At 34.4% G+C, this 24,093-nt stretch overlaps 3 protein-coding genes across 5 annotated transcripts; 1 reads left to right on the top strand and 2 right to left on the bottom strand.

Annotated features, from left to right (window-relative positions):
- Nucleotides 1-158: 158 nt before the first annotated feature.
- On the bottom strand, nucleotides 159-6,027 carry LOC131675073 (mediator of RNA polymerase II transcription subunit 14). Its single transcript, XM_058953915.1, has 3 exons — nucleotides 5,848-6,027; nucleotides 817-5,612; nucleotides 159-737 (listed from the first exon to the last, which is right to left on the bottom strand). The coding sequence occupies exon 2, from the start codon at nucleotides 5,583-5,585 to the stop codon at nucleotides 825-827; it is 4,761 nt and encodes a 1,586-aa protein (XP_058809898.1). The 5' UTR covers nucleotides 5,586-5,612; nucleotides 5,848-6,027; the 3' UTR covers nucleotides 159-737; nucleotides 817-824.
- Nucleotides 6,028-11,175: 5,148 nt separating this feature from the next.
- On the top strand, nucleotides 11,176-17,502 carry LOC131675123 (protein EFR3 homolog cmp44E). Of its 2 annotated transcripts, none has more exons than XM_058953969.1 (15): nucleotides 11,176-11,399; nucleotides 13,603-13,679; nucleotides 13,956-14,071; nucleotides 14,142-14,304; nucleotides 14,498-14,650; nucleotides 14,779-14,885; nucleotides 14,965-15,187; nucleotides 15,256-15,391; nucleotides 15,466-15,737; nucleotides 15,815-15,987; nucleotides 16,053-16,413; nucleotides 16,481-16,680; nucleotides 16,771-16,870; nucleotides 16,937-17,092; nucleotides 17,160-17,502. In XM_058953969.1, exons 1-15 carry the CDS (start codon nucleotides 11,318-11,320, stop codon nucleotides 17,310-17,312), a joined length of 2,472 nt encoding a protein of 823 aa, XP_058809952.1. In that variant the 5' UTR covers nucleotides 11,176-11,317; the 3' UTR covers nucleotides 17,313-17,502. The 2 variants fall into 2 exon arrangements, with proteins under 2 accessions (XP_058809952.1, XP_058809953.1); XM_058953970.1 differs by lacking the exon at nucleotides 11,176-11,399 and adding an exon at nucleotides 13,349-13,527.
- Nucleotides 17,503-18,130: 628 nt separating this feature from the next.
- On the bottom strand, nucleotides 18,131-20,584 carry LOC131675124 (peptidyl-prolyl cis-trans isomerase FKBP1B). 2 transcript variants are annotated; one of them, XM_058953971.1, is made up of 5 exons: nucleotides 20,465-20,584; nucleotides 20,299-20,349; nucleotides 19,143-19,190; nucleotides 18,875-19,061; nucleotides 18,131-18,698 (listed from the first exon to the last, which is right to left on the bottom strand). In XM_058953971.1, the coding sequence occupies exons 2-5, from the start codon at nucleotides 20,333-20,335 to the stop codon at nucleotides 18,644-18,646; spliced, it is 327 nt and encodes a 108-aa protein (XP_058809954.1). In that variant the 5' UTR covers nucleotides 20,336-20,349; nucleotides 20,465-20,584; the 3' UTR covers nucleotides 18,131-18,643. The 2 variants fall into 2 exon arrangements, with proteins under 2 accessions (XP_058809954.1, XP_058809955.1); XM_058953972.1 differs by having other exon boundaries at nucleotides 20,515-20,556.
- Between the last annotated feature and the right edge of the window lie 3,509 nt (nucleotides 20,585-24,093).

Raw genomic sequence — 24,093 nt, 5'->3', positions numbered from 1 at the left:
TTTGGCTACAGAAGATATACGATTTCTGGTTTATCGTTATTTTCGTTTTTGCGTATACTATTATTGTTAGTGATACACTATTAAAGATAATGAAATGTACTAATAATTATTATTTTCTAATTGAGGTAATATTGAACAATCGATTGTATAGTCATATATTTATTTTCTTAAAACAAATGAACAGTTTTCTCAAAATACTTATATTGTAACAAAAAAATTAAATTTTTGTTTCATTTAAAAATCTGCTTACCAACTATTTACGATTAATCGACATCAATATATTTACATCCAGTAATTCTCCTGGAAGCACGTAATTTCCATGCTATTTAAATACAAAGAGCTAATAAATACCTTATAACTTATAAAAAATAAAATGTCGACTTATTTACAAACCAATACTTTTTATAACCATGATAATAAAAATGAATTGAATACTCTTGTGAGCAAAATGTAGTCGTAACGTACAGATATTCTGTGCCTGCCACTATTAAACATAAACGTAATCGGATTTATCGAACCGAAATCGATATGAATGAAATCACTTCTACTGGTTTCACTTTCTTGGAACATTCTCACAACCAGAAATAATGAAACCATTTTGATAATTGGTCTTATATCTTGTTCGTACGATTGAAACAATTCTAAATCCAGGTTATCCAGTTTCCTTCAGTTAACGTTCAATGGACCAAATTCATCGAACATACATTTGGGAGGTATTAAAAGACACTGTTATCTATCTAAAAATAAGAGAAAATTAATAAAATACTTTAGGAAAAAAAGAATAAAAGAAAATAGGGATGAAATAAAACTCATTACTTTTAATATCACTGGGGACCGGGCATCATGTTCATCGGCGGCATGCCTTGAGATCTGTAAGGTCCTTGCGGCGGACCCTGTGGTCCTTGAGGCATCATCTGCATGGGACCGGCATTGGGCATCTGCTGAGCTGGTCCTGGCATAGGCCCCGCGGCCATGTTAGGCGCCATGGGCTGGCCTGGCACGATGTTCTCCGAAGGTAGAGTCATGTTGACCATAAGGTTTCTGATGGCCGGGAAGATACTGCACTCCTGAGCGTTGGCTGCGTACTCGGCAAACCTCTTAAGGAACATGGACACGGCCGCCATGACCGGGCTGAGCGAGTCGCGGCCATCGGTCACTGTTACGTTGTTGGCCCTAATATCGTAGATAAGGGGCAACGCAATGGAAGGAGGCTCCTCGCCATCGCTGCAGTGAATGCCCAAACGTGTCATGTGCACAAAGAACAGCACCTTGACCTTTCCGTGCTGCACATGCTGCAGCATGGCGGCAGAGCCTAAACCGCCAACAACGTGGCTAACCGAGGGTGGTACTCGCATGCACAGCTGCACCGACCACTTGAACGGAGGCGGCTGCTGCTGCTGCTGCTGCTGCTGCTGTTGCTGCTGTTGCTGCTGCTGCTGCAGCAGGCCCGGGATGAGCTCGAGCTTAGCGATCTGAATGAAGTCGCGCAGCACATTGAAAGGCATGTTGAGCATATTGACGAAGGACAGCAGGCCGGTTGGTTTGTAGGGCGGCGCGACTACGCGACTGTCGAAGAACTTCTCGAGGAGCTGCAGCTCATCGTGTGTCCACTGCTTGTTGGTCTCGGGCGCCGGTTGTATCTTGATGTGGAGCGACTGCATGTTTTGCGGATTAAGGGCCACACGACACTGCAGGCTGTCGACCTTGAAGTGCATGACGCCTGGCTCGGAGCTTCCGATGATGGTCAGGTTCTCATTGCTCTGAATGAAGCGCTTGAGCTGGCGGATCATGAAAACGCAGCCGAGAAAGCGCTCGAGGGGCGACATGTCGGGGCCCGGCAGTTGGGCAGGGTGCTTGGACGGACTGCATAGCAACTCGAGCGTCTCGTAGGTGAGCAGGGTGGGGATAGCGCCGGCCCACGAGCGCTGCGGCAGCACCCGCGAAACGTGCTGCAGCATGCGCAACTCGGCCAGCTGGCCCGCCTGGCCGGACTGCATGGCCTGCTGAGGGCTGTGCAGTGGGACGTGGCCGCTTCCAGGACTCTGGCCCGGACGCACTGGCGACGGTCTCGAGATACTCGGCGAGTTGACCCAATTGGAGGCGGCCGGCGAGGCCATGCTCTGCGACGGGGGAAAGGGGCTACCGTCTAGTCCGTGGCCGCCCTGCTGCATGAACGAGCTGGCAGGCGAGTGGCCGAGTTGACCGACACTGCCGCAGGGCCCAGGCGAGGAGGTAGGCAGCAGCGCGGCGGGGCTAGGCGCGTGCATCTGGCCGCTCAGCGGGCTAGCCACCAGGCCCGAGCCCGGCGACGGGTGGGGCATCACGTTGGGCGTACTCGGTGTGAGCGCCGGCGGCGAAGCCAGGCTCAGCGACATGCCCGGGCTATTGCCGTAGCCCTGCTGAGCCGCCTGTTGCGGCTGCTGCTGGTTAGCCGTGTGCGGGCTCGCCGGCGTGTTGGGGTTACTGATGCCCGAGGGCGGCGTAGCTGGCGGGTGGAAGCGCTGCTGCTGGGCCGCGGGGGACTGAGGTCCTCGGTGTCCCAGGAAGCCCATACTGCTAGGACCCTGGCCGGGAGCGGCGCCGGGGGCCTCGCCACCCTCAATCGTCACCGGCGACGGCGGATTATCGTCCTCTGACTGACTGCGGCGCCGGTAAAGCGCGTTCTTGTCGGCATACTGCGAGAGGAAGGTGCTGAGGCACTGGATGGGTGTGAAGCCTTCGACGACGTTGCTATGGTCAAAGCGACTATAGGCGCCATCGCGCAGTGACACCAGGCCATCGCCCCGGACACACAGCTCCAAGCAGTAGGTGCTTTGGTAGGCGATGCGCACGAGGCTTATGCACTGTGGCATCAACACGAAGGTCTGCACGGGCAAGCGCTTAATGTCGTGTAGGCCCAGCTGCGGTATGATAGGTAGCTTGGCAACGGATGTGAGTGGCGCCAGACTCTCGTTCAGCATGTGCACCACCTCCACCAGGTTACGGTCGCGGTTGAGGCAAGCCTCGAGTTGCTCCTTCAGCAGCGAATGCGCGTTCTCGATGGCCGTAGCCGGGCTGCGGCCGAAGTACAGCCTGAAGCACTTGTCGGTGGCCAGCCACTTGACCATGACTGTGGCCCGGCGCTGCGGCCCGTAAGCCATCAGCAGCTTGCTGTAGTTGTAGGACTTGACGGTAGCAATGTTGCGCAGATTGTTTTTCTCCATGCGGTAGTACTCGGAGAGATCGTGCGTCAGCGCATACAGGTTAACGATTTGCGCCCAATCGGCTAGCAGAGAGTCGACCACCTGGCCCACTCCCTCCACGCTGCCCATCTCGTACTGGAAGTAGATCGGCCGGCGCAGGCCTTGTTCCTTCGGCTGGCTGCTCATCAGCGGACTCCCGTAAAACACGTACTCCACCAGCCAGAATTTGGTGGTACCCTTGGCCTGTACGCGTATTGCCACACTGAGTAGCCGCTTCAGCAACGCGCTCCAGGCGGCGCTGCCTATAACGCCGCTCGCGGGGGCCGGCAGTTGCACCAGCTTCAGCACCAGCGCTGTCGCGTTCGCCTCGATCTGCAGGCCCTGGTGAGCGATCTCGCGCTTCGTCAGCTCCTGGGCCAACATTACGAAGGGGATCTGCTCGTCGCACAGCGCTACCACGTGCGCCAGCTCAGGAATGAAGTAAGCCGGGGACTTGGCTCGCTTCTGGGCCGTCGCGCCTGTGTCTGCCCTCGTGCTCAGCCCAATACTGCGGCGCTTCTTGGCGGTCTTGTCGCCTGCGTCCGTCGAGCCGCAGGGCTCCGGCTCGCTGTTCTCACAGTCGATACTCGTGAACGATCCGTGCGTTACCACGAACGTGTCGAATTCAATCAAGCTGTCGAGCTTCAGGTAAATGTTGTGACTTCTTGCGTCGATATTGTCGTCGTGGGATTCTTGTCCTTCGGTCGAGCTTGGCTTCACTGCGCACAGGTAAAATGAGCACTGAATTTCGCACGACGACGACTCGTTCTCCTTGAACGCCACTATCAGGATGACGCTCGGATGTCGGTGAAACTGGACGAACATCCGATGCCTGCTGATCAAATTGATCGGATGGTCAGCCGGATATAGAAGCGGCAGTTTCTCGTGGGACGAAGCCGGTAGATGTTGCAGTGTTTTCTCGCACCGCTTCTTTGTTATCCAGTATCTGAACTCGGTTATTAACGCAGGCAACTTGGAGTGATCCTCGTTTAGTGCTGCTGTAAGATCGGGAACGAGAGGAGCATCGTACTGCGGTATGTGACATTGCAACATTCCAGTGTGGGTGTCTACTGCTATTAGGAGCGATTCAGCTCTGAGGCATGGCTGCAGAACTGGAACCGTTAAAACCGCGGGAGAACCAGCTAGTGTGCATTCGGTACCCTTAAACATACTCTGTATTTCTTGCTTCAGATCATTTAAGCGATTTCTCGTTCTTATATATATCGTGTGCACTAATAGATACTCCATGGACAATTGATTTGACCTTATGGCAGAGTCTGAAATTTCACATTCTTTATTTGCCAATGATGGAGTATGCACAATGGTCAATGGTTTTGCTGGATCGTGCTGACCAACTATGACACTTAGTTTGTAACCAAGCTCAGACCCTGAATCTTTATTTGTCAGTTCCTTCCAGTATGAAATGGTTAAACATTCACCACATATATACTTATCTATTCTTATGTGATCATCCAATCGATCTCTAATCAACCGTAGAGTCTGGGAGTACAGTACTTCTAGCTGTAACGATTGGCAGAAGTAATGAAGGATGTGATAAACTTCAGCAAGAGGGTCATTACTTTCTGCTAAACGCCTCTGAATAACTTGGTGTACATACTGCGTTTGAAGAGGATGCACTAATGATTTCCCATCTCCTGTTTCGCGATCAGAGACTAGTATTTTGAGGTCCAATAATTTCCATGGCAAGTTGGGTCCATCTCCCATAATAGTTAGGGAAACAGCAAATTCCTGTTCTACTCTAAATGTCACTCGACCAGCATCAATTTTAAGATTTTTCATCTGTGGTAACAAATTACCTGTCACCAGCCTATGTTGAATAACTTGATTCAATCTCTGTAAAGTGCTTCTCTTTTCAGCTGGAGTGATTGGATCTGCAGGAACTATTTTTTCTCTTATACAAGCTGGAAGACGGTTGTAACTACCAGTTGTTAAAACCTCAACAGCAGCTGGAATATGAAAATTTGGTAATCTGGCATGAACTAGAGTTTCTCGGGCCATTCTAGCTAAAATGTTTGCTGTATCAACAAATAACAATGATTGTTTATCAAGAAAATTCATAATGTGTGCAGATTTTTCAACTTTTGTAGCACTACTCGCCCACTTGACTAAGGCTAGCAGTCTTACAAACAACTGGCGAGTTCTAGCAGAAAAGTTATAAATTTCAATCTTGCGTTCCATATCAGTCTTCCGAGGTAACAATTCAGCTAGAACAGTTAGTTCGTGATAAGTTCTCTGAATTATGAAATCAATTAGCAATCCGAGTGAAATGGAACCTCCGCGATTTCCCTCTTGTGGCATATTAGTAACAGGAGTTTGATGTCCTTCCAGCGGTACTGGCGCCATTTTCTTAGTTTATATTGCCTGTAATACCTAAGATAATATCTAATTAGTCTATTTTCTTAAATAACGTTTTTTCTTTTAATTCTTCAAAAATTGTAAAAACAATACAATCGCAAAAACGTAAAATTAATCGTGATATATATTTTCATAGCGAGACGCCAAGTTTTTCAAATAAGAGCCATCAATTTTAAATTGCAACATAAGTATGTTAAAATTAGTTGTGAGGTTAGGTTAGTGTTAGGAATGATAAAAATATTGAACTCACCGAATCAATCAATTCTACATTTGGTTTGAAAATTAAAGTCCTTAGGAAAACAAAGGTACTATCAAATATTGTTTCATATTGATATATATATATAGATTTTCAATTGAAAAAAAAAACAATAGAAACATCATATAAACATCACTAATAATTGTAATAATGTTATAATGTTGCGCTGCTTCATTAGCGTGGGCCTTACGTTACGAGAGTAACCGAGTATTACGACCTAGCTGGAGTAGAATTCTATAACTTTTGGTACGGGACGCTAACGTACCGCGGCGGTAATGCGTGTCAGCATGTACTAGTTAAGGACGTCAAAGTCGAAAATATTGACTGTATCGGAAGGCGCAAGTTTCGAATGTGAAAACGAGTAAGTTGCATGCACAGTGGTTTGCTTCGAGACTCATCCATTGGTTATTCGCCGGGGTAGTATAAATATTTTAATTAAATTTAATTTAATTAATATAAAAATTAATATAAAAATCAATAAAATTAATGTAAAAATTAAATAATATAAATTATTAATTAAATTATTATAAAAATTATGATAACTATTGTACGATGATCAAAAAGAACGAAATAATAAGTGTGATACAAAAATACTTTATTAAAAATCTTTGAAATAACATTATTTACATTTGGTGATTATATCTTATGTTGCCTACTCACAATTAAGAACAAGAATCTTTACACTAATTTACCTCGACTAATACATTACAACAATATAATTAGAAAATGTTTTGCTGAAAACTATAAAACTACAAATTCTATATATGTACTATTCATTTCACACTTTAGTTAAATAATTACATAATATATACGAACTCAACAGTTTTAGCAATTTCCAGTATCACGTTTAATTAATTGTTTCATATATTATTATTCTAATATTTTTAATTTTAAGATTACATTTTATCACTATATTGGACTCATGACAGTACATTTTTTATAGTCGTAATCTAAAAGATCAAGGACACATAAGTTGCGAAAGAAACATAAGTATGACATGTTATACAAGGAAAAAAATAACAAATATTAAAGTATTATCCTTTATCAAAATTTGTTGTTAAACTATACAGTTATAGCAATATTATTATTTTTGTAGAAGCAATAATGCATATGTAGAAAAAATTGCTAAGAATAAAATATTCTTACAATTATCTAAAGAATACACGAGAATTTTTTCGAATTCTTTTGACTAAATTTTTATTTTTCAAAAATTGGCCAATTGCAAAAATAAAAAAAATTTTCAAAACCAATTCACGTTTATCTAATGACGTCCGTTTCGGCATCTTGGCGAATGATAACTGATCGGATAAATAGCGTACTCAATGTTTACATATCACATGGAGCGAAACACTATTTTCCGATTAGTAAATACTGTTATAAATTTTGGCCGAATATTTATGAAGTATCAACATTTTTGTTTAGACAAGCTGATTACTTGATTGAATTAAATATAACAATTATTGATTGTTATACATATTTAATTCTTTAACTATGTAGTAATTTAGCACAATAAATGCACTTTATAATGGTATATGAAAATTATCATTTTACACTATTTCAACCACAGTTAATTATAAAATTATGATTGGCGGGATAATTTTGCATGCAACTGTATTACCGTCGAAATCCAAAAGAAAATAAATCGTGAAACTCACCTCTTATGCACGGGTTCTTATGATAGTGAAGGTATCAATCGGGATACGTTATAGTTTTTGGTTCGCTTAAATATGAAAAGAATAACAGAGTCACTCAATAATCAGTCTAAAGGTTGAATTTCAATATGATAATTTAATCAACTGTTATAATGTTCTATCCAATAATATTAATATGAATAAGATGACTGAAAAATAAAAGAAAGATGAATCATGTTAATTTCAAAGTAGACAAAATTTGGAAAATATATATTAACTATTTTAATTTTAACTAATTACCAATCCATTTAACCTAGATCAAATATTTTTGGCTAGATACAATTTTTACCAAATGTCATTGAATTAAAAAATAAATATGTCCAATGAACAAAATTATTTTATATAATTCAATTACAATATTTATAAAAAATACTCTCTTAAAAATTTAAATGTTTGTTATTTTATCTCAAATTTTTTGTTTAAAAAAAAAGTTGTTGACTTTTTCAAAAAAATAATTAATATTCATTGTCAGAATTATTTTAATAGTTTATAGTTTTACACGTATTATAAAAAAAGTTTAACGTCGATATTTTTATTAGTTTTTGAAATATAATCATTTGAATATTTTTTATTATTTTTTTAATTGTTAATAACTTGTTATAATTAATATTTCAAGTTGAAAATTTAGGAAAAACCTTACTTCTATACATACAACAATTATATAAAGTTAGAAAATGTCCGTGACTTGATGTCTCTGAATCCATATCGAAATAGCCAAGACTTACCATATATATGTTATATAAATTGTAGTTTAAAGAATTATCTCATGAAATGTTGTGAAAAAAATTTGAGATAAAATAACAAACATTTGAGTTTTTAAGAGAGTATTTTTTATAAATATTGTAATTGAGTTATATAAAAGAATTTTGTTCATTGGACGTATTTATTTTCTAGTTCAATGAAATTTGGTAAGAAATTGAATATAGCTAAAAATATTTGATCTAGGTTAATTGAATTGGTAATTAGTTAAAATAAAAATTGTTTATGTATATTTTCCAAATTTTGTTTACTTCGAAATTAACATGATTTATCTTTCTTTTAATTTTTAGTCATCTTTTTCATATTAATATTATTGATATATATAAATATTAACTATTAATAAATATTAATATATTACTATTAAAAAATATTAATTTTTTAAATATAGTAAATCACAAAGGATTAGCGGTTGCTCTCCTCATATATACTTAATAATATTGCGAAAGAAGTAAAATGTGATCAATTAATAATTAATTAAGTACACAAGTTGAATGGTTAATTAGCACACAAATTTGAAAAAAATGTTGCAAACGCTACGCGAATTATATTGAAAAATTAGTTTTTAAGTGTTTCCAAACTTTAAAAAGCTAGTTATATAAACATTTCGGGTTTCTAGCTGATACCGGAAAAACTGCGTTGAAAACGCTTTCAGTACTTTTTCGGAAAGTTTTCGAAACGCTTTCAGAACTTTTTCGGAACCTTATTAAAATCTTTTCGAAACGTTTTCGGAACCTTTTTGGAACGTTTCTAAGACTATAGGGTTATTTAACGGTCATATTTAACGTTTTTCAAACGTTTTCGAAACGTTTTTGGAACCGAAATTGCTAAACGTTTTAGGTTTTGAGCGAAACGTTTTTATAACATTTTTAAAACGTTTTGGTGTTATTCGGGTAGATCTATCGATGCGCCTGTGACTTTTTCCTGGCATAATAATTGGAATCCTAGTATAAGACACTTGTAATGATTTAAATAATCCTTATTGATAAGACGTTGCTATATCGATGGAAAACCAAGCCAAAGGAAATGACACGACGACTGGTACGAATACTGGTAGGTAATAAAAACCTCATCAACATGTGCACTAGAGGATACTCTAAGCGCAAGACGGCTACGAGTATTCTTGAAGATATTGTTGGATATGTTGAATGTAAGTAAAACGAATATGCGCCTGTAATATTGACAAAAATGATAAAATATTAACTTTTATCTATTACAGATTATGTAAATAAGAAATGCACACCAAGTTTGAGAACATCGGAGTTCACCACAGCTATAAATTATATGATTGGCTCACTGCGCCACCCTAATCTTTAATTAATACACGCATAATAATTGTCACTTCAAATGATTCTACACTCAAAAAAATTGTGTTAAAGTAATGCTTGATATAAAGTTATTTTTACATATCGATATTTTATTAAAAAATATTTAGAAGCAATTATAGTATTGGCAAAGTATTGGCGAAATAGATTAATAATGTGCGATGTATATGGGAGAGATTGTATGACTGATATATTGGAAAAGGTATCCTTAATATGCGGCGTGGAAAATGTTGCTAATACTTTGCCAATACTAAAAATAACAATTTTTGATAATTAATATTGGCAATTTGTAGCTACGGAATTGGTAAAATGTAAAAAAATAATCAAATTGTTAACATATTGCCCATAGTTTATGAGATCATTGGTGCATTTAGTGACTAATGGTAATATATTACTGATCGACCTAGAGCGCACAATTGCCAATAGACTTCCAATAGCAATTTCCAATATATCTCCAATATATTAGCAATACTTTTTTCCAATATATTCTTCCGGTTAGTGATTTTCCAACATCATTACATTACGGAAACTTTTTGAAAACTCAAATTAAAAAAAAGGGTGTGAAAAATTCGTGTTTTTTAAACTGCATTTTACCCGGACAAATAATTTTTTATACAAGTTTCGTGGGCATCATCGGAAAGAGTATCTCTTAAACTTTCAGAATATGGCTATCGGAATTTGTTTTGATGTCTGTAACATTAGTTATGAGCGCTCAAAGACTGAGAGTGGCGTTTTCGGCTGAAAGGGGCTGTGTTGTTAGGAAAACTTAATATTTGTATTTATGTTTGATAAATTGGCAGGAATTGGCACGTAAGACAAATACACAATATATATTATTAATTAATAAGATAATGTTTTCAAATAATATAAGTATTCTGTAAAAGCTCAGCTGGAGCTCGATAAGCAGTTCCAAGCTTATACTCGAGCTAGTTGAGCTTTAGGGCTTTGGAGTGGCTTTATCAATTTGAAACGTGTACGTTACAAATAAACACAGTCAAAACTGCGATTTGCTAAGAAATAGAAGGCTAAGGGGCGTTAATAGGTATATATCTTTTTATGTGTAAAGACCTTACTAAAATAGGTTTATTAAAAACAATTGAATGGCATTCAAAACCACATTAAACGGTATTACTAAATTCACATCTATACGATTTTTTAATACCATTTTATTGTTTCTTAATTTTTTTAATGAACCTTTTTTAACAGGGGAAGTGCGAATGAAAGCCTGCCCACAGAGGGAAAAGTTATGATGAAAAAATCCAAGTGAGATTATTAAAAGTTGCGCATCGATCGGTCCAGAATAAGACAATGACATACATCCAATTAGTGCAATCCCGTTATGGAGCCTACTGAAGTTGCGTTATGTCCACGATAAGGTAAAATATTCTGAGCCGTGTGGAGGAAAGCGAGAGGGAATCGAATGTAAATAAGGTTTGGCGTTGCGCGATTAAGGGCGCGCACGTGCAGTGGCGAGCGGCAGGAGAGTAGGGGCCGAAGTACGTAGATACAGCGCAGCCGCTGCCACTGCGCTACACACCAGTGACACGAGGTCGACGAGGGTCAGTAGAGCAGAGCCGCGACTCTCGGTCGTACGCGTCTCGCTGGCCGCTGCTCGATTCGGCACTCGAGGCCACTACGAACATGCCACAGCTGGAAGCTACGCAGCCAGTCAATCCGAGTCTCTAGTGCGAGATGGCCTTGATCAGGTGCTGTTTTGAGGCCGAGGCGCCGGACTTGTTCGAGTCCGTCGTAAGCAAGTGCACCGATCCAGGATGTAAGTCAGCAGATCATGACTCTAACCGACATATACGCATACAGCCCTTTCCCTCCTCGCTCTCCCCCATCGACTCTTTCCTTCCTTCCTACTCGCTTGCTTATAACTGCGTTCCCAGCTCGCCTTTTTTTTTGCACATGGCAACTGTTGCCTTCATTATTTTCATTCGTTTCTGCTTCACTTATGTCAATTCTCATTACACGCTTTGACGTCAAGCGTCTAAACTTGCAGGGACGATTAGAAGATATTTCCATTCAAACTTATTTATAGTTTTTCTTATTCACATTTATTCATTTTAATATGCATTTACATCTTTTATGATAAATTCTTACACATTTTGTTAATGCAGAATTTTCACAATTTGAAATTAATAAAAATAAATAAGTTTCTGTTTCTGATAGTAAATGTCCTCCCTCCTCCCGATACACACGTACACACTCACCCTTAAGCGATCAAGTCTATGAGGTGATCTAACCGCAATTTTTTTTCATCAATAATATTGGCAATAATAAATTTTTCAATTCAAGGTAATAAACACACTTTTAGGAACTCATTAACATAAATATGTCTATGTAAGGAAAATTCCTAACAGATTAAATACAACATCATTGACATAATATAAGAAAACGTACGCTATGAAGCCCCTACAAAATAGAGTTTTCCAAAATAAACGCTTTTATTATTAAATTTACAATTAATAGTGTGGCATTTTATTGAATAACTTAAAAAAGATTTATTTAATGTCGAGCTTTTTATTAGTTTTTAGCTCGATTAAAACATTTTTTTCTCAAAATATTCGTTGAACATTCAACCTTACAAGTATTTTCTTAATTAAGATTTAGTATTATTGTTATAAGTTTTATCTTATAAATATGCAAATACAAATATAAGACATTTGAAAATGTAATAAAAAAATTAGATTTAATTTCAGAGATTTTAAAAAATTTGAGCCTTTTACAGACAAATCACTCAAAACCGCTTTTTCTTATTTTAACCCTTAAAGGTCAGACTTCGGCAAAATCCTGAAACGGTAATACTGGGACAAATTGACCTTAGCGACTTTCAATGGCTCTTAAACGAAAAAAAATTAATTTTAGGCTGCTGGAAAAATTCATACATCAATTTCAAGTATCGAAGCATTTGTTTAAGTGATTTCCAAAAGCCTTTTTCATAATAATTATAGTAAAAAAGTTTACAAAAAAAACTGAAAAAATAACTTACTGAAAAATCATAAAGTTGTTAATTTTAAATATTTTAAACTAGAATCTAGTCACATATTCCTGAGATATTATACTTTAAAGAAACAAAACATTCTGATGGTGTACGTTTTTAAAAGAAAATTTCGTAACGCTAGTATAGAAGTTCCACGTTAAAAGATGTTTATTTTCAAGTATAAGATACGAGGCGTCTATTTTGTGTGAACACAACAGACTGACTGACGCCTCTAATTGACGCCAATCAGACCAAAATAAGCTCACGACAAACAGTTGAACTTGTCGAACTATATATACTATCCGCATCGAAGTCGAACCATTACCAAGTATCTTTCATTAAAGTTAGATGGCGTTATCTCGGCCGTTTTTAAATTGTATTTCGATAACTACAATTTTATTTGAAAATGGAAGGGGTCAAATTGACCTACGGTGACCTTTAAGGGTTAATATTGGCTTTGTCAAATATTAGTGATTTAATTACTTCGTGGTTCGGAGAGGAGAGTGAAAGACACACATAGATGCACATGCACACTATGCAATCATGCCAAGTTACCATGCAAGTGCTAACACATCATGCACGCGCAGCGTTGCCGTTGAATAAATTTTTCTCAGGGTCCCTAGAAATTATTGCATTATGTTAAATTAGATAATTACTAGGGACCCTGAAAATTTTTTTTCCAGCGGCAACGCTGTTTTAGCACTGGGGCAAGGCTGGCTGCCTGATTTTTCACGTTTACGTGCATGTTATTTACGTATTGTAGTGAGTGGGTGTCAAGCGTAGACTTGGGTTGGGAGTTTGAAGTAGGATTTAGACAGAGCAAAAAATAGCTTAGAAACGACCGACCTACAATTTTTAATCTCTATCCAGTACCATTGATTAGCGTAATCAAGTTCAAAATTGGCCAACATGTTTTGTAATATCAATCAGCTTAACGCTAAAATTTTCTGCTTTAACCATAATTTAATAATAATACTTCTGTTTCTTAAAGGCTGTTGTTGGTGTTGTTCTGCGCTAAGACCAAGGTACAAACGATTAGTGGACAATATTTTCCCAGTCAACCCACAGGTACAGTGACAGTGCATCAAATTTAATTAAGTGCTTAAAAACAATGACTAATTAATATTTTCATATCAAGGCATTCATTATTATAGCAATAATATTTTGATAATTTTCTTTCTACACAATTCTTATCAGAGATTTTCATGATCTGTAGAAATATCTATTCAACAAAACCCTCTATTTGAAAACAAACAGATTTTTGTTTTATTTTTAGGCAATATTGATGAAAGTATTTCTGTTATGAAATTATATAATTATAACACTATATTATTTTATTTCTAGGATGGGTTGATTAAAAATAACATGGAAAAATTAATGTTTTATTCACTAAGCAGTCCAGAAAAACTTGATAGAATAGGAGAGTATCTATTTCAAAGAGCATCGCGAGATATTTCTAGGCAAGTTTAAGTTTAATCAAATCAATAGATAGTTCAATTTCTGTTGAATTGTTTGATTACATTTTTATAGGCGTAGAAATGGATTTGTTATTATTGCTATGGAAGCAATGGATCAATTATTAGCCGCTTGTCATGCTCAAACTCTAAATTTATTTGTAGAAAGTTTTCTGAAAATGGTTCAAAAGTTACTAGAATCAACCGACCCTCAATTACAAATTTTAGCTACTCAATCAGTGAGTATCATTGTTACACCTATATCAAATCTAAATACAATAATCCTATTTAACAATTTAATTTCATCCTTGTGTTGTACTAATATCATAAGTACAAACAAGCTTATAAAATTTTGCTACAATGCTACTCTTATGAATAAAAATTTGTCATACATACACTAATTCAGCTCAACAAAATGCTGATGTCTTCTAGTTTGTTAGATTTGCCAACATCGAGGAGGACACGCCGTCTTATCACACACGTTACGATTTCTTTGTATCAAAATATTCTTCAATGTGCCACTCCAACCATGATGATTCCTCAGTACGAAAACAGATTCGGCTTGCAGGAATTCAGGGATTGCAGGTAATTTCATTTTAAAGTTCTATATGCTTGTACTCTAAAGCATATTCATGATAATATATATAAAAAATTATCTACATGATCAACAAAAATTTAATAATACAATCAACGAAATAAAAATAAAACATTAGGGTGTTGTAAGAAAAACCATCTCCGATGATTTAGTGGAAAATATTTGGAATATAGTTCACATGGATAAAATTGTACCTTCTTTGCTCTACAATATGCAAAATGCTAGGTTGGTTACAGTAAAAAAATTTTGACAGCTATATTATTTGCTTGTTATATTTTTAAATATGAATTCAATTCTCTGACAGGTATTCTAATAAAGACAATAATACTCTAGAAAGTCCTACTGAAGAAAGATCAGATCCACCAAAATTTGCAGAAACTTGTATGAGGGAGTTAGTGGGTCGAGCATCATTTGGCCACATTCGTTGTGTTATTAAGCCAGTTTTGAAACATTTAGATAATCATCAATTGTGGGTTCCAAATTATTTTGCTATTCATACATTTAGAATAATAATGTTTTCTATTCAGGTAATTATAATTTATATCTAAATAATGTAAAACACTTGCAAATGGTTTATCGTTTTTATTTTCAACAGTCACAGTATTCATACACTGTTGTTGAAGCTTTGATGACACATTTGGATGAACATTCTCAATCATCTCCAAAAATTCGTACAAGCATAGCAGATACATTGTCAAAAATTATTTCTATTGCAGCTGGTGAAAGCGTTGGTAAGTTAAATGCTTGAATTCCATATTTATGTGTACAAATATATTTCAAAATACATTTATCACAATTCTTGTAGGTCCATCTGTTTTGGAAATTATTAGTTCATTATTAACTCATTTGCGAGTCAGTGTATCTAGAAATCAATCGTCAACCAATGATGAACAACTTTATCAAGAGGCACTTATAAATGCACTTGGAGAATTTGCAAATCATCTTCCTGATTACCAGAAAATCGAAATTATGAAGTTTATTATGAGTAAAGTGCCATATGGAGAACCAGATTCAATTACTTCTGCTGGAAAAGGAGATGTACTACTGCAAAGTATATTATTAAAGTCATTATTGAAGGTATATAAAACATGGAAAGTTGTCTTGATAATTATTATATGAGCAAAAAAATAACAAACAAATAATTTATTCTGTAGGTTGGAACCAAGTACCAAACCATTCATTTAAACACAACATTCCCACCAAGTTTTCTTCAACCACTTTTGAGAATGTCTTTGGCAACAGATGCTGAAATGAGACTTTTGGTACAAAAAATTTTTCATACACTAATAGATAGGCATAAAAATATTACCAAATTAGCTAAACCAACGTAAGCATATCAATAATTTTACTTTTAGTTCTTATGTAGCATTTGTTAATTATTTTGATACTTAGGGTTCATATCATTGAATTGGATCTTGCAATTGAAAAGGCATCTAGACCAGATGTTATATTTATTAAGAAACATGGACCTGAAATTTATATGGCTCTGTATGAATCCCTTGAGTTAACTAGCAATAGAGTTGAAAATGTTGAATCTATTTATACAACATTAGCCTTACTTACTGTTGAACTAGCATCTGAAGAAACAGTATTGGAGCTATTGCGATTGGTTATGAGCCTTCAAGATCTTGCTTTAACAAGTGCTCAAATTAACATATTTATTAAATATAATTTACATGCGATGGTCATAAGTTTACTAGTTCTCATTGCATACGTTTGTAACATATCTACGCTCATTGATTATGTAAATAAAGTATGTAATCCATTCTTGATGAAATGTTTCAAAATTTTCAAAATATTAAGATAACTTTTTTTCTTAGATTGTTGAAGCTAGATGTAAAGATGCTCCACATTTATTACCTAATTTACGCTCGCAATACGGGACACATCTACCTTCAAGAATACAAGCTTCTCTTTTAGTTGACCAAACCATTGTTACTGAATGCCTCAAAGGTGTTGGTTTGGAAACTGGAAAACTACAACAAGGATCTGGTTACAGTAGTAGTTCCTTGCAACATAGGTATAATATACGTTTGAATGTTGTTCATTATATTATATTTCTAATGATATATTATTATAATGTTGATCTATTATTCTTTATATTTGTTAGACATTCTTGGGTTGACAGTGCTGGTCGAAGTTCATTGGGTGATATTAATGGTGGAACCAATGAATTGGACAGTGCAGGCTCATCTCCTGGAGTGCAAAGGGTAAATGTTTTTATCATCTAAACCAATGAAATTCTGAAATTTTAATATTTTACTTATTATATATAGAAGTTACCTGGAGAAGAATTGACATTTGATAGCATGAAGAGAATTTTGACTGAAACTAATAATTTGCAAGTAATAGAAGAAGAAAAACGAGCACAATTTTCGCAACTATTTAGAAATGCTCCATTCCAAGAGTTGGTTAAAAAAACACAGCCAAAAGTATGTAATTTCATAATATTGTTTTATTGCCGTTTCCATATATTTTTTATTATTATGTTGATTGCAGCATGATGTATTACAAACCAAATTATCTGAAATATTCAATACTTTGATGATTGAGCCGAGAAGCCAGTCAATACCTGGAGGTACACCATCTGATACTAAACCAAGTCAAACTCCAGCTTATGAAATACATTTCCCAGAGCTGTTTGTTTACTAAATCAATGTTTACAATATTTAATCCAAAAAACCAGATAAATAAGTTAAAAATTGCTAGTACAGCAATTTATAAAATTATGTACTATAGATAATGCTAAGTTTAGTTATTGTAAAATATATTTCTTATATTCCAACCAAGCAGAATATATAACTAACATGTACCATATTTCAAATGAATTAATTAAATTATATACTGCTATACTTTGCTGTGGTAATGTGTGTTTTAATAAGATATTCTGCTTAAATAAAAAAATTTTAAAATCAGGTTGTTAAAGGTTTCAAGTAGGTAAATTTTCGCGATTTCACAAATAAGTAGTATAAAGTTTTAAGCAATTACTATTTAATTAAAAAAATCATTTCTATATGTTCTCAAGTTATAATTGCTTTGTCAACAATATGTAGCACCATTGAAAGAACAAGAACGATTCTACACATTAGTTCATTAAAAATTTGTTTTAAAATTGTTAAATATTATTGAGTGAAACCATTCAATTATTATTTTTTATCAATTAAAGTCAATATAATTTTCACGACAGATACAAAGATCTATGAATTCATATCGAATTCCTATTATTAAAAATTGAATTGTAAATATATGTATAATATACATATATACATATTATATGTATCAATGTACAATTGTAATTGTTTGATGTTTAGTATGTAAATTAAACGCACTTGTTTACTGAATGTTCAGCAGTACATCTATCAGTATTTTCTAAAATATTTTTGTTTGCAATGAAAGAAAATATAAAGTTTGTAAATTGAATAATAAAGATGTATATTTTAAAAATGATTTTTAATGAAATGGAGCACACCTTTTTCACAGAAGAAAGTATTTATTGATTTGGTCACATGAATATTGAAGATTATATGAATAATGCAAATATTTTATAGCATATGTAAAATCCATACAAAACGTTAAGGTAATGATAGTATTAAGTTTTCAAATACTAAGTGAGTGGAATGAACACAAATATTGAAAATTCCCAAATGCTTTTAGTACATTCTGATTCAATCACTTATGTATAGAGAAGACTCCAATATTCTACTTTTATAAAATCTATTTTCCATGAGACGCCTGACTGTACAAATATTTCTAGACACTTTCATCGAAAAAAAATTAATGTCTTATTGCAACAGCTTGACTTCATATTTTTTTCTAATCTTTTTTGGTGTAAGAAGCAACTGAATGAACTATAAGTTGTATAATATGCCATCTGTCTTAAGACTGCTTGTTGTAAAAGCACTCAATGAAATTCTAAGCGTTGTTAAATGTCAGGTGCTAAGATAAAATTAGTTTGGTTGGTTCCGTGCATAATAACTGTTGCTTTATTCCACCTTTAGGAGTTCAACGTCAAAGATCAAAGTTGCATTTGGTGGAATAGTGTATTGTTGTTAAGGAGAAATATCAACATAAAAATCATACTAATGTTATCTTATAAAATTCTAGTAGAATTTATGAAAAGTAATTAAGATATTTTGTTTAAATGTATTGTATGCAGTACTGTTTTTAAAATAATGAGATGTTAAAAATAATGTAAATTTAGTATTAAAGGATATATGCCAGGATGTCCTCTTGCACCATATGCAACTTCTGGTGAACAAGTTAGCCTAGCTCGCTCTCCAACGCACATTTGTGCAACTCCCTGGTCCCATCCTTTGATCACTTCTCCTTTTCCAATCTTAAATTTGAATGGCACTCCACGGTCTCTGCTTGAATCAAATTTTTTCCCATTGGAAAGAGTACCTAAATAACAATACATAGAATTTTATTAAAATGGAAAAAATTTATTTTCAACATACTGTACAATGCCATAGAATATGTTACCTGTGTAATGAACAACAACAATTTGTCCAGTTTTAGGGTATGTTTGTCCTGTAAAACCAAATTAAACATAATATTTATTGATTGACCATTTAGTAAGCAATTGTTTAAAATACATATCACAGATAAAATAATATACAAACCAATTAAAAATAAAATATATTCTAAAATATCAACGGTATATTTACAAATAAGTTTAGGGAACACAGTTCAAAATATTGTATCAAGCTCACTTGAATATTTTAATATTTATAGATGATAAAGTGAACCATAGAGATAATGGATACTTTTTCAATTAGTATATTTATAATTTTTAATTCAAATTATAAAAGTACATGAATTGATGCTACATAGTTTAGTAGGAGGATGCTAATGCACAACATAACCTATAAATTCCTAAAAACCATTACACTTGATAAATTTCAAGTCTTTATTGAATGTTGTAATTTCCTTTTATCCCTTCAATAATCATTCAGTCTGAATAACTTTAGTAATTGATCAGAATTTGGTAATGAATAAATATCAAACGTTATAAAATTATAGCTTATAAAACTCGCTCAAAAATACGTAAATTTCGTAATGCTTGTTCAATATTCAAATTTTTAACAGTTATAAAGGTCATCCCGCTTTGGTTATCAAATAAATAAATCCGAGACAACTTTGATATCTGAGGTAAACCGCAAATTATTAGAGTATAATGGTTTTTCTTGAAGTGGTAATTTGCTGTATAGTCATGCTCTTAAGTATATTGATTAACGATTTACTTGATAATTCGCTTTTCATATTAAGAAAATCAAATATTTTGGAACGAATTGTAAATAGAAAATTTGAGAATCTAAAACACATACATATTACATACTTTACTATAAATGTACAAAGTTCAAGAAGATTAAAACTATTCTAGCTGTAGACGTAAGAAAACGAGAAAAGTAAAGTGACTAGTGAGTATGCAAAGTTCAGCGAGGCTCCGTGATGTCAAGTGCTACGTAAAATGTAAAAGGAAGGCGTCCTTTTCAAGACTAGAACATGCGTATGAAAAAAGTACAATAAAAATAAATTTATAACTGATGAATTGAAAATGTAGTACAAACACTCCAAGTTTGATACTTTATCACAAAAAAGCACAGTAAAGTTCTATTAACATATGTAAAATAATTACCGTCTCCGGGAGATAGAACCTCGACTTCCACGCCCATGACTGCTTGTTTTCCTAAAAAAAGTTAACATATATACATTATTATATACAAATTGATGATAACTAACATAATACATTCTATGAAAACGATCTATGTTGATAAAACAAATAAAAGAAAACCAAATTTTACCTGATTATATAGATAAGCGGTGATTGAGAATGCGAAGCTTACCGACTTACCAAGAAAATGTGCTTCTTTGGCTTACAGCTTACGCATATACATTTGCACAAATATAGTCATGCGCACGCATACAACTAAGCGCGCGGAAGGATGAGGGGACCGGGGGCTATATTGTGGTGCTGCGCAGTAGCAACTGCGCAATGCGCAGTTGCAGTATAAGATTTTTGCGCAGCGCATGTCCGGCATCATAATAAACCTTCTGGAGCCGTCACAGCCAACGCTGAATGCTGGCGAATAGTGATGAGATTTGGCGAATAACAACGGCGTACGAACAAACCACAAAAGATCGCCGTTTTCTTTCAAAATACGTGATTATACTATAGCCAGGACGTTCCAAAATAGACATATTAACTACATCAAGTAAACCTAAATCAAATAGATAAAATGTAAAAATTCTTGGAGGTACATGAACTTTTGTACAAAATATTGTACTTTTAATAGAATACGTATATTTTAAATCCCTCCATTTTTATGCTTTTCCGTCTAAGCGTTCTTATGAATATAAATGTTCGTTGAGGATCAACATCCTAATAGATGTGTATCCTAGCTATGATTCCTGAGGCGGATTTCTATATTTAAGATCGTACAGTAACTACAAGTTACGTATATACATATGTATATAGTTCGCAACGCCGGGCCGGTCGTAATACTCAAAGCAAAAAACATTGACTTACAAAGATTATAACGTTTCAAATTCTAGAATTTTGAATTTCCATATGGATACAGATAGGTGATTTTTTACAATAGTATTATAATATCCGATACATGATTTAATTCTTATTTGAGATCTTTAAAAGAATATTTGGAAAAGTTTAATGAGGAGATTGTTAAATGACAGCTAGTTTTGGTTATAAAAATGATCACATCTCTTTCAGCAATGTCAAACTGGAAATTATGTAAAACATTGTCAATGTCCTGTTTTTTTGTTAAGTAAAAGAAAGCAGGATGTAGTCAGAGATTCTATACATTTCGATAGCAGGTAAAAAGAAAACTGTTTCTAGTATTATATCATATATATGGTAAAAATTAAGCACGTTCCGTTCTTAAAGACGCAGGTATATAGTATTCGGCGAGTATTATTTGTTCCGCAGTTGCTTTCTGTGCTTGGTTAGATGATATGTATTCCAATATAAGATATTCTAGAGCATGGGAATTGGAAATGTATTGAAACTTTTTGTAACCATCATCTCAAGTACAGCATGTTAACGTAGAAACTTCTCAAGTTTACTTTCAAATAATTATATTAAAGTCTCGTCCTTGAGATCAACAAAATGTATACACTATATATAGTTATGCTAGTAGTTCGATCGTAACTATGCTTACATAATAGAATTAATAATGCGATGTAAATATACGCACAAGTTGGGAAAAATTAATTGCTGTCAACATTTTCAAAATCTCCACGATATATGTTAGAATGTTATATCAAGATATTCCATGTCAATTGTTCGAAAGAATAATTTTTCGGTTCAGTTCACGCTTATATGTACGTTATTGTGTTTAAAAAGCATGGAATACTGCATTATCTTTTTTTAATTACTTTATCCTGTCAAAGTAAATTTAATTCTGTACAACTAATTAATAAGTTTAAAAAGTAAGAGGCTATAGTAATTTCAGTGAACAAATTTATTTGAAAATTCCCCACGTTTCGGAAAAATCAATTTTCTATTCCAAGTTATATATGGACAAATGAATAAAAACTATTATATATCACAGTCAGTACAAAATACAGAGTACGTAGACATTGTTTGTCAATAAAAAATCTTAGTTGTCAATAAAAAAACATTAGTATCTTCTCCTATATTTGAAAAAATATGTTTTACCCATATTTTTCCCCCATAATCCTGATCAAAAACCTATTATTTTCCGAGATAATAGATAAATGCGATAACATTCAAGTATATTCTATAGCTATATATATGCATACCATATAGGTATACCAAGCGTGCTAACATATTTTCTCGATTATTTCAAAAAATAATGGTTGATCGAAAAAATTATAAGAGACATAAGTTGTTTGGAATTAAAAAATATACAACTTTTGTATAAACTTTTTTTCCAAAAAATTAATATTTTTCAAGATGTGGCGAGAAAACTTGTTTTTTGCAATAAAATTTTTTATAACAAATAGAAGTAGTGGGAAATTTGCAATTTTGACAATTTTTCACCTCCCATAACGTTTCTCGTAGAATCGAATAGAAAAGATTGCAACCTTGATATCTCATTGGGAAGGAGTAGAACATTTGCATCACTCACTCCTCAATCTTCGCTCATCCGGGTGTATATGTTATGGATATGGCACATTTATATATTATACTTCGAAAATTTTGAATCACACGTTACCTAAAACCAATATCTTGTCTAGACACTATATTGTCTCGACCATTGCAAGATAAATGTTATGTTTATTATTCGCTTACCTTTTCAAAATATAACAATTTGTACAGATCCTATTAATATTTATACCAAACAGAAATAGATAATACTATAGATTTGCATGTATTAATTAATATTATTATTGATGGATTATTTTGATCTGAATATATAGATCTAAATGTATGTACATCAATATTATTACTATGATGAAATTCTTATTTTAAAAAATTACATATTGCAAAAAATTGAAGTCAAAGGGAATAAAGTAAATAAGTAGATTAACAGAAAATACCAGTATCAAATGCGTTGGGTGCATATGCCCAGTAATCAGAGTCAATTTAAATTAGTTATTTCATTTAAGAATTTTACAATTTCGAATGAAAGGAGCTATAATTAAATTGATTAGCTTATGGTTTTATTAATAGTGAGCAAGAATGGACAAATGTAATGAGAGAAACTATAGTTCTTACGATGCCTAAGCAATTACGATGATTATTGAAATGAATTTTAATTCATTGCAATCTTGTTAATCTAAATAAACTTTGAGGAGACTTTAAAGATGCAATGTCTGAAGATTTTATAAGTCAAATAATAAAAATGAAAATATTATTTTAAAGCTCTCATGGATATGGAATTTTTAATTCAAATTGAAGATAAAAATCTAAACTATTTTACACAATATCAAGATTTATTGCAAGCAGCAAAACGAAATTTTACCTTATAATGGAATTTCAAATTTCTATTTAACTATTGGTCGTGAAGGACATCAATAATTAAATAAAAACCAAAAGGAAACAGCTGATGAAGATTTAAATGTTGTTTTACATGAAAATGAAACTTAGTTATAGTAACTATTTTTTTTATAGATAGTCTTGGTCGATCTAGTAATTAAACATTTTTCTATGCGAAACTCTTTGGTATCTTTTAAAAGGAAATAAATAAAAACGTGTGTACTATAGTATCACAGGATTAACTACCTCAAAGTAAAACAATGTATAAAATATTTATATTACCTGTACCATTCGTTCTCGGATTAATTGTCAAATGTAAAATTAGAATCATAAAAGCTGCTTATTTAAAAGAAGCCGATATTTTAATGTGTGATTATGAAGCACTTATGGTTCCAAGATATATTGAAACAATAGATAGAACGTTGCGTAATATAATGAATAGCGATAAATTATTTGGTGGGAATTGTTTTA

Source organism: Phymastichus coffea, unplaced genomic scaffold (genome assembly GCF_024137745.1).
Source record: "Phymastichus coffea isolate CEN01 unplaced genomic scaffold, Cenicafe_Pcof_1.1 PCOF00016, whole genome shotgun sequence".
NCBI classification, from domain to species: domain Eukaryota; kingdom Metazoa; phylum Arthropoda; class Insecta; order Hymenoptera; family Eulophidae; genus Phymastichus; species Phymastichus coffea.
This window is presented reverse-complemented; position numbering and strand designations above follow the sequence as displayed.